The following is a 10,157-nucleotide window of genomic DNA, read 5'->3' on the forward strand; positions in this document are numbered from 1 at the left end:
TCGGCTCGCCACCAAGGCTTGCCTACCTCCACGTTGTTGAGGTTAGCCACTAAGGCTTAGGGCTTTCCAACCCTTACTCGTTCTTAAGTCAAGAGACTTAACTCTTGAGATGAGAGGTGGGTTTACTAGCTTCAAGAGATGGTTATAAACCTCCCAGAACTGCCACACAAGTTGGCAAGCTCCACGGGCGATGCTCTAGCCGGCTAGGAGCCAAACTCCAAGAGTAACAAACACAATAGTCGACCAAAACGTAAACCAAGTGCTCTTTAGAGTTGGGGAATCAATGGAGCTGCTCTCTAATTGAGTTTTGGACCCTTTTCCCTCAAGGATTGATGGAAAAATCAATGAATTTGCTTGGGGGCTTGAGGTCAACAATGGTGGAAGAGAGAGAGAGAGAGAGCTCCTGCTCTGTTTTGGGTGAGCTGGAGTGAGGAAGAAGAGGCATAGTACCGTTGGGAAGGAAGGGCAATGGTATAAATACCCCCCAGCCCCCAACGGTCACTTGAGTCGTGGCAGTGCCTCTCTTCAAGTGTGGCAGTGCCGCACCACGCAAGACAACAAGAGTAAGAGTGAAGTGTAGACTGTCTTGATTATGAATATGAGGATGCATGTGTATGTTTGAGCACTTGGTATCATATATTAGCTTAAGCATTGTGTCCCCCTTTATAGTACGGCTTTTTCTATACTCAAATTTAAAATATAAAAGAATTTGAACCTCCTTTGAGTTTAAAGCCATCTACATTTGTAATTGGAGGATCCTCCGTTTCATGTAGCATCCTCGAATATGAATTCACTGCTTGTCATCTTGATAAATCTCATTAGTTCTATAATTGCGTGGTCATTATTACCAAAACCTACAATTAGGGCTTGATTGCACTTTTAGTAAGTGTTCTATACGGATGGTGCAAAAGTGGATCGAGATGGTGCATATGTTGTAATGGTTTTGTACACGTATGTTGCAAGCGTCTATCCCTAATATTTTATCTATTTTTTTATGTATGTTGCAAGTGTGTTTATCTGGATGTTGCATATGTTTCACACACATGTTGCACGTGTTTTATCTAGATGTTGCGTACGTTTTCAAAGGTTTTCAAGTGTTTTTCAGATGTTTTTGCAAGTGTTTCATACATATGTTTCAGGTGTTTCATTTGCCTTCAGATGTATGTTGCAAGCGTAGCATTTGGGTATTTCAAAAGTTGATTGGAGTGTTTCACATGGGATGCGCATGGGAAGCGAGAGAGGACGCGACGTGGGCGATGTCCGGGTGGTGCATGCCCCATGTGTGCGTGTGAAACGCAGACACGGGCGAGGGCGTGCTGGCATGAGTGCGGAGTGCAGGCGTGGGGAAACGAATCGACACGGGCCACGTACCATCCGACGGATGGGTATCCGATCAGACATCCAAACGCCAACAGTTTCATTTAATAAAGCACAACTAGTGTATTTATATTTACAACCAATCAATCAGTTCACCTATATAATAGTTGGCTACTACTACTAGCATATACTTCATTATAAATACATGGTCCACTTTTTGCTCTCCTACAATTTCTTAGAGCTTGTTTATCGGCTAGATGTAAACTTAAATCCAACTTCTCTTCTCTCTTCTCCACCTTAATATAAAATCCACTCGTTTAAAAAAAAGTCCACTTGCAACTTTTTATTATTCTTACTCTTAGCGACGATATAATACTTATGTATATGGAACAAGAATTTCATTTTGAGAAAATCTCCTTGGTGGTTAGTTTCAAGCAGAGAACGTTTTCTTCCCCTCAACTATACGGCAATGTGTTTCTTCTGAACAGCAATAAGACCCCATTCATTTCGCTAAAATTTAGCTATTGCTGCTTATGCTAATTTATTATAAAAGAAAAATATAGTTTCTTTGTTTAAAAGTACCGCTAAAGTCATGATAAAAATAGGAACTCAGTCTACGGTTCCACGCTTGCAAGAGTGGCCCACCCGAAGGCACGGCAAAGAACGGAGAAAGGCCAATTGGGTGCAATCCCACGAACCGGCAAGGCAACCCCCAACAAGATTTGACCCCTCTATAAATTCACGCCTCCCTCCCCTCCCCGCGCCAAAGTCTTCTCTCCTGTCATCTTGACGACACCAGTCCATCAATGCAGTCTCCCTTTCTTGTGCTTCTTCTCTCTCTAATTAACAACGCTATTAGCTGGACTCCCATAGTCCCGTGCCATCACGCTCTCATACCCCTCCTAGATCCTCGCGACCCTTTCTTGTGGGCACACATTTTTTATTCCAATAAAGCGAGGGGCTGGTGGTTAATCAGCACTTGCTAGTCGCTTCTCCAATCCCAAAGGCCAAATATAAGCAAGATCTCCAGAGAGAGAAGCGCTGCGATTGCGAAGCACCATAGAAGAGGAGAGAGAGAGAGTGATACTGATATATCGGTGTGATACCTCCGGACCTCCCTGAGTGTCATCTTGTGCCCTCAGTGACAGTGAGCGGCGCTTCACTCCGTCCGTCCGGTGGCCCGACCTGCTTCCAGAGTTCCAGTCCAGTGGAGGGAAAGCACCGAAAGGCGCGGCCTTTTTTCTCGCTTTGCTTGCCCCTTCTTTTCACTTCCCTCCCTTTCCTCTCCTCCTCCCCGCTCCATGGCCCCCGCGGCGCCGGCGGGCCTCGCCGCCGTCGTGGTCGCGGTTGCCGTGCTCGCCGCCGCGGTGTCGGCGGCCGTCACCTACGACCGCAAGGCCGTGGTGGTGAATGGCCAGCGCCGGATCCTGATGTCCGGCTCCATCCACTACCCAAGGAGTGTCCCCGAGGTGCGTGACGCTCTCTTGCTCCTCGTCTTGCTCCTTCGGAGCGTGGCGTCCTTCTCCTCTCCCCCGAAATGCGGGCTAGCTGGCCCGCCGCTGCGGTTGGTGTAGTGTGTCTGACCCTCTTGGTTGTTGCGTGTTTGTTTCTTCTGGCGCGCAGATGTGGCCGGATCTGATACAGAAGGCCAAGGACGGCGGCCTCGACGTCGTGCAGACCTACGTCTTCTGGAACGGCCATGAGCCCTCCCGTGGACAGGTAGTTACCGACGCTGGTAAAAATGTCGGTTTCTTTGCCCCCTTCCTCTGCTGTTCTTGATGTGGTGGTTGGTTGCCCATGCGCAGTACTACTTCGAGGGGCGGTATGATCTGGTGCACTTCATCAAGCTGGTGAAGCAGGCCGGACTCTACGTGCACCTCCGCATTGGCCCCTACGTCTGCGCCGAGTGGAATTTTGGGTAAGCGGAACTTTCTTGGTTTTGCTCTATGTTTGTACGAATTGTTTAGGGCGACATTGATGTTCTTGCTGTGTCCATTGGTTTCTTGTGGTGTGTATGAGTTTCTTCTTGAGAAAAAAAAATCATGCGGAGATTTGGTAGTTAATTTGGTTTACTGAAGTCGTTTTCATGCTCTTGTAGTTGACAGTGAGTGTTCGCTTGTAACAACTCAGTCCTGTATTCCTGTGCTTTAAATTTGGCTAGTGAGGAATAATTAACACAGATCCATTGATGTCAAGGTGATGTGAAGTATGCTAAACTATGCTTCTCTTCCCACTTTTGGTTTCAGTGGTTTCCCTGTTTGGCTCAAGTATGTCCCGGGCATCAGCTTTAGGACCGATAATGAACCGTTCAAGGTAAGAATTGATTTGTGGCTCTGCTTTTCATGTGTTTCTCCTTTCTAAAATTACTGCAAAACTCGATAAGTTTTTTTTTAACCCTGGGTTCAATCTTGAACAGGCTGAGATGCAGAAATTCACCACGAAGATCGTTGACATGATGAAGTCCGAAGGGCTCTTTGAATGGCAGGGAGGGCCAATAATCCTCTCCCAGGTATGTTTGCAACTCTCCTTTGATATGTATTGATGCCATCCTTTTGAATGCAACCCACCATTGGATTCTGATTGTCCTTGCAGATTGAGAATGAGTTTGGGCCCTTGGAGTGGGATCAGGGAGAGCCTGCCAAGGCCTACGCATCATGGGCAGCTAACATGGCAGTTGCACTCAACACAAGTGTTCCATGGGTCATGTGCAAAGAAGATGATGCCCCGGATCCAATTGTATGTCCTGTACTCCCTTTATTTAAGTGTGCATCTTGGGCAGGATTTCTTTAATGTGCTGGGGTCTGAACTTGTGTCCATCTTCCAAGATAGGAAACTAATGATTGGTCATACTCCTATGTTGGATGGTTTGCTATTTTCTTCCTCTCCTTTTTCATTCATCAAGAACTTACTTTGATCTAATGGTTGCAGATTAATACTTGCAACGGATTTTATTGTGACTGGTTCGCCCCAAACAAACCTCACAAGCCTACCATGTGGACTGAGGCTTGGACATCTTGGTAATTTAGTTTGCTTTCTTTTCTTAACCTAAGAAATCAGGAACTTGTAATTTTTCAAGTCTACGGATGAATAGTCACTAGTGTGTCTGTATCTTTCAAGAAAAGAACTTTCTATAGGCTGTGTGCTTTTATGCAGAAGTCGGACAACATGGTTTTATCAACTTGATATAATTTCTTGAGTTAATAAATGCTTCCTCAATAAAAAAAAAGAAACCAGACACTTGTAGTTTTTTTTTTAAATATTTCTCCTGATGTATCCCTTTTTCTCTCTTGAATGCAGGTATACAGGATTTGGTATTCCAGTCCCACATAGACCAGTAGAGGATCTAGCATATGGTGTTGCCAAGTTTATTCAGAAGGGTGGCTCTTTTGTTAATTATTACATGGTAACTCCCATGATTCATGCTATGCAGCTGAAGCTTATTACCAAATTATTGAATGAGCAAAATTATGACTTATGACACCACTTTGCAGTATCATGGAGGAACAAATTTTGGGCGCACAGCTGGTGGTCCATTCATTGCAACTAGCTACGACTATGATGCTCCTATTGATGAATATGGTGAGTTGAACACATTCTACTTTGGTAAAAGGCACGTATTATACAGTTTTCATCAATCTCCTCTCATGTAAGGATTACTGCTACATAATTTCCCCTAAAGCAACATCTATATGTGATTCCATAGATGCTATAAGGTTGATTTAATATTACTCCAGTCATCCTGAATGAAACTGTATGTATTTTGTGATATGTTTTTCCTGTCAGCAGTGGCAACAGCATGACACACTAATATTGACATCCACAGTCCCTAGTATGTGAGACTACAAGGTTTTAATTATTAAAATTGTTGGATAAAGATAAATGTAACCTCTAATATCCTTGATTATTAAAATACTTGATTGGGTCAGACATTGTTTCTGCAATCAAAAGCAAATGCATCTAGCATTGTTTTATTACTTTGATGGAGTGAGTACATTGGGGCATTTGGTGCAAAATAGCAAGTGATTATATTTCAATCATTTCATAATCAAATAATCCCTTATGTTGATCAAGTTGATCTGAGTTCCTCCCCTTCACTTCCTCAGGCTTACTGAGAGAACCAAAATGGGGTCACTTGAAGGAGTTGCATAAAGCTATCAAGCTTTGTGAACCAGCATTGGTTGCAGGAGACCCAATTGTAACTTCACTTGGCAATGCTCAGCAGGTTGTTAATTAGTACAGCATTAAGTTCATTCTTCTGCTCTTGAATGCAATAATATTTTGTACAGGACTGACTTCTTGGTAATTTCCTCTTTAGGCATCTGTTTTTAGATCAAGCACTGATGCTTGTGTGGCCTTCCTTGAGAACAAGGATAAAGTATCTTATGGTAGGGTATCATTCAATGGAATGCATTATAATCTACCTCCCTGGTCCATAAGTATTCTCCCAGACTGCAAAACAACAGTTTACAACACTGCCAGGGTGAGATTGGGCACCTGAGTCTTTTTTTTTCATTCTACAACTTCCTTTTGTTCTTACTCTAATTGAGTTACTTTCTTAAATTGGATGGTTTTCCTAATATTGAGTTCACACAACATTTCCTTGGTGCTACTGTACCTTATAATTCTTGGTGAAAAACTTTTTATACTGATATGTTTATACAGGTTGGAAGTCAGATTTCACAAATGAAAATGGAATGGGCTGGAGGATTCACATGGCAATCATACAATGAGGATATAAACTCCTTGGGTGATGAATCATTTGCAACAGTAGGGTTACTGGAACAGATAAATATGACAAGGGATAACACAGACTACTTATGGTATACAACATAGTGAGTACCCTAAGTCCCTAACTTAGAAAATCTAATAATAGCTTTTACATTTCGAAGATGCTAAAGGTTTCACTTTCAGCGTTGATGTTGCTCAGGATGAGCAGTTTCTCAGTAATGGGAAGAATCCAATGCTAACTGTTATGTCGGCTGGTCATGCTTTGCATATTTTCGTTAATGGACAACTAACTGGTAAAACAAAGGGCTCTCTCTCTCTCTCTCTCTCTCTCTTGATTTTCATCATGCTCTCTAATTCATTGGCAGGAACTGTGTATGGAAGTGTAGATGATCCAAGATTGACATATCGTGGAAATGTGAAACTTTGGCCAGGCAGTAACACTATTTCATGCTTAAGTATAGCAGTTGGTCTCCCGGTAAGTGCACCAGTTTTTTTCAACAGCAGATAGTACTCTTGGCTTTGAGCTGTGTCAACCTTTCCAGATTCATTCCATTAACCTTTGCTGCAGAATGTGGGAGAACATTTTGAGACTTGGAATGCTGGAATTCTAGGTCCTGTGACACTCGATGGCCTAAATGAGGGAAGAAGAGATCTCACGTGGCAGAAATGGACCTATAAGGTTACTTCTGCCATTGTTATGAACCTTAACCTTATGTATGATGTGTTAAACACGTGAACCCTAATAACTCTACTTGTCCAGGTTGGTCTGAAAGGTGAGGATTTGAGTCTTCATTCACTTAGTGGTAGCTCTTCAGTAGAGTGGGGAGAACCCATGCAGAAGCAGCCTCTGACATGGTACAAGGTATGGAAGATCATAAGTTTAATTGCTTTCCATGTGGAAAAAACGTTTTATTTTTAAAAAAAATCGTTTACTGTATCCTGTGCAGGCTTTCTTCAATGCACCTGACGGGGATGAGCCATTAGCTTTGGATATGAGTAGCATGGGTAAAGGTCAAATCTGGATAAACGGACAAGGTATTGGAAGGTATTGGCCTGGCTACAAAGCTTCTGGAACCTGTGGAATCTGTGATTACCGTGGAGAGTATGATGAAAAGAAGTGCCAAACCAACTGTGGTGACACTTCTCAGAGATGGTAGGCACTTTGTATACTTATGCAGAAATATCCATGGAAAGTTTACATTTGGAGCTCTTTATATTCATGTCATGCTTGTTCAGGTACCATGTTCCACGTTCATGGCTTAATCCGACGGGGAACCTTTTGGTTATATTTGAGGAGTGGGGTGGTGATCCTACTGGAATCTCGATGGTGAAAAGAACAACAGGGAGTATCTGTGCTGATGTCTCTGAATGGCAACCATCAATGACGAACTGGCGTACAAAAGACTATGAGAAAGCCAAGATCCACCTCCAGTGTGATCATGGACGGAAGATGACTGACATAAAGTTCGCCAGCTTTGGCACACCACAGGGCTCCTGTGGGAGCTACTTTGAAGGTGGCTGTCATGCACACAAGTCATACGACATATTTTGGAAGGTAAAGGATCTGCAAACACTGGTCAAGTAAAGCCAACAACATTGAAGTCGTATTTGTGTTTACTGTTTAGCTACAATTAAAATTGGTGTTTCTTGCAGAACTGCATTGGTCAAGAGCGCTGTGGGGTAAGCGTGGTTCCAGATGTATTTGGTGGGGATCCATGCCCTGGGACTATGAAAAGAGCCGTTGTTGAGGCTATATGCGGTTGAGTCATATAATCCATATAGCATATTGGTTTCTACAATAATGTTACCCTATCAACCTGGCAAGGGGTGAAAGTCGCGGCAACTGTGACGCACGGATTGTCAGGAGTTACAGGAATTAGTTGTATGTTAGATTTAAGCATTGATATCTGTATGTAACTTAGGCTACATAAGATTTGCATGGAAGAAATTGTTAGGACCCTAGCTGTGAGAAATTAAGTGTTGTGGGTCTCTAGACAAGTGTAAATTGGTCTGCCAGGGCAGTGACGCGCAGATGAGACTCTGCTTATACCTGAGTCCATGTGCGCGGTGGCTCTTGGGTTTGAGATTGCCAAAAAGCCAGCAATTGGCTTTGCATTATCTGATTATTCATTTTTGGTCATTGGAGGGTGCAATGTAAACGCTCAGGGCCCATCATTCATGAATTTTCCTAGCAAGTATTGAAACAGTAAAGAAAATATTGGTTCAGATTATAAATAGCAGTTGTCTTACATTTGCCTGACTCGGTGTTTTGTTGGGCATGGTTTACGTGAATGTCATCTTGCTGAATACTTCAGTTGCTTACATCAGAAACAAATCATGATCATGCAAGATGCAGTAGTACTTGGTTTGCTCCTGCAAGTTGCGGTCAGGGATATAAAAATTCGGTTTTGACCGGCCAAGCAAGGCGGCTGAAAATAATAGGGTTACCGGTTTGGTCGAAAAGTTAGCTAAACCTCATCAAATATTTGACCGAACAATCTGTTTTTTTGCTCCAGTTAATAGAAAGATTTTTTTAAAAAAAAGCGAAACATATTCTAGACACACAAAGATATCCTACCATCTTTAGGTATTAACAATGTATATTTAGCCTCCAAACATAAGATGCTTATAAGTTAGCTAACCCTCTTCAAATATTTGACTGAACGATCTTTTTTTTTTTTTTGCTCCAGTTAATAGAAAGGTTGGGTTTTTTTAATGAAACATATTCTAGACGTATGAGAGTAGAGACTAGACCCAAGTATCCTACGCATATTAGCACATATGAGAGTAGAGACTAGGCTCACGTATCTTTAGATGGATGAAAAGTCACCAACTATAGAGATATTGTTGTCAAGAGACATGTTTTCTGCCACTAAACGATAATAATGAATACAAGGAAAGGATTGGCTGAACTGGTGAACCGCCCCAATCCTCGGCCTCGCATTAATTCGTCGGTGACCATTGGGAGCGTCGAGCACCCAACTCCCACCAGCTCTACTACAAAGTGAGAGATCCCTCACCTCTACGAACACACGGACCTCTAACATGTCAGCAGTGGAGACAGCATCTTGGCTATCGCCGACGGCGAGTAACGTGGTCTAGTTCGGTGAGGGAACATGAGACTCCCGGCGGCACAGGTTGGTAGTGGCCTCACCTTGCAATCTTCTAGATAGAGACATGTTGCGTAGTCTCTGAAATAGTTGGAGAGACCCGACGCCTAGGGAGGAAGGCAATATAGCAAAGACTAATCAAATGGAAATCAACCAAAGGTGAGCAATATAGCGCCAAACCCCATGCACAATTCGTCAGCTCATATCAGAAACATAAAACCAACAACATTTGGCGAGCATACATTAAACACAAGTGCAAACTCTTTGCCTTGGTTCTAATTCAAAATAAATTCTTACGACAGACGATTTATCACTCCAGGGATGACTGTACCAAGACGTGTGTCCTCTGCTATAGCCTGCTAGAAACAGGAAACCATCTCTCCCTCAGATGCCGCTTCACCCAGGTGGTTCTGGAACCATGTTATGACCTAGGAGAATTTGGGTAACCTCCAGCCTGCTCACCATGCAACCTATGATAACATAGCCGATTGGTGGGGAACGGCACTGACTTTGATCATAAAGATAAATAATGTGTCTTCAACAGAAAGAACACGCATAAGAGCTTGTAGAAAGAACACAATAACAGAATATTCAATATTCTACTTTCTTTTTCTTGAACACGCATAAGAGTTGCGTATCATTATATTAAGAAGAAGGGACAAGAACCCTTATAAAACACTCACTCCCATACTACCAAAGAACTAGGTAGACATATGCGCCTATTACAGTAGAGAAACCCGACCCCGATCACCACTATACCTCAGTTGTCAACTAGTTGTAGAACAAAAAGATAAGAAATATCTCTTGCTCTAGCCATTCCCTGGGCAATTCCTCACTAGCCAGCAATAAAGCTCTAGCTAAACATGGAGATGCACCATCCAACACACACCTATTATGATGTTTCCATAAGGTCCAGGCTCCTAGGATCATAAGCGAATTAAACCCCTTTCTTTAGCTTATTCTAACTCCATTAAGAAACTTTCCCACCAATATTCAAAAGAA

The 10,157-nt window shown here is 42.8% G+C and overlaps 1 protein-coding gene across 3 annotated transcripts; it reads left to right on the forward strand.

Annotated features, from left to right (window-relative positions):
- Positions 1-2,108: 2,108 nt before the first annotated feature.
- LOC136456159 (beta-galactosidase 2-like) lies at positions 2,109-8,228 on the forward strand. Of its 3 annotated transcripts, none has more exons than XM_066455938.1 (19): positions 2,109-2,786; positions 2,941-3,036; positions 3,123-3,235; positions 3,564-3,630; positions 3,734-3,826; positions 3,910-4,053; positions 4,246-4,334; positions 4,615-4,720; positions 4,809-4,896; positions 5,421-5,539; positions 5,633-5,797; positions 5,980-6,149; positions 6,229-6,338; positions 6,411-6,520; positions 6,614-6,724; positions 6,806-6,907; positions 6,993-7,198; positions 7,282-7,600; positions 7,699-8,228. In XM_066455938.1, exons 1-19 carry the CDS (start codon positions 2,619-2,621, stop codon positions 7,807-7,809), a joined length of 2,487 nt encoding a protein of 828 aa, XP_066312035.1. In that variant the 5' UTR covers positions 2,109-2,618; the 3' UTR covers positions 7,810-8,228. The 3 variants fall into 3 exon arrangements, with proteins under 3 accessions (XP_066312035.1, XP_066312036.1, XP_066312034.1); XM_066455939.1 differs by having other exon boundaries at positions 6,432-6,520; XM_066455937.1 differs by having other exon boundaries at positions 6,229-6,520.
- Positions 8,229-10,157: the final 1,929 nt, after the last annotated feature.

The sequence above is a fragment of the Miscanthus floridulus genome, chromosome 6 (genome assembly GCF_019320115.1).
Source record: "Miscanthus floridulus cultivar M001 chromosome 6, ASM1932011v1, whole genome shotgun sequence".
NCBI classification, from domain to species: Eukaryota; Viridiplantae; Streptophyta; class Magnoliopsida; order Poales; family Poaceae; genus Miscanthus; species Miscanthus floridulus.

What these genes read in the sequence shown, in the direction of transcription:
- LOC136456159 (XM_066455937.1), top strand. Translation starts at nt 2,619, where the DNA reads ATGGCCCCCGCGGCGCCGGCGGGCCTCGCCGCCGTCGTGGTCGCGGTT. An exon ending in ACTGAGGCTTGGACATCTTG is followed by an intron (nt 4,335 to 4,614) that starts GTAATTTAGTTT and finishes TCTTGAATGCAG; the next exon opens with GTATACAGGATTTGGTATTC. An exon ending in CATACGACATATTTTGGAAG is followed by an intron (nt 7,601 to 7,698) that starts GTAAAGGATCTG and finishes TGTTTCTTGCAG; the next exon opens with AACTGCATTGGTCAAGAGCG.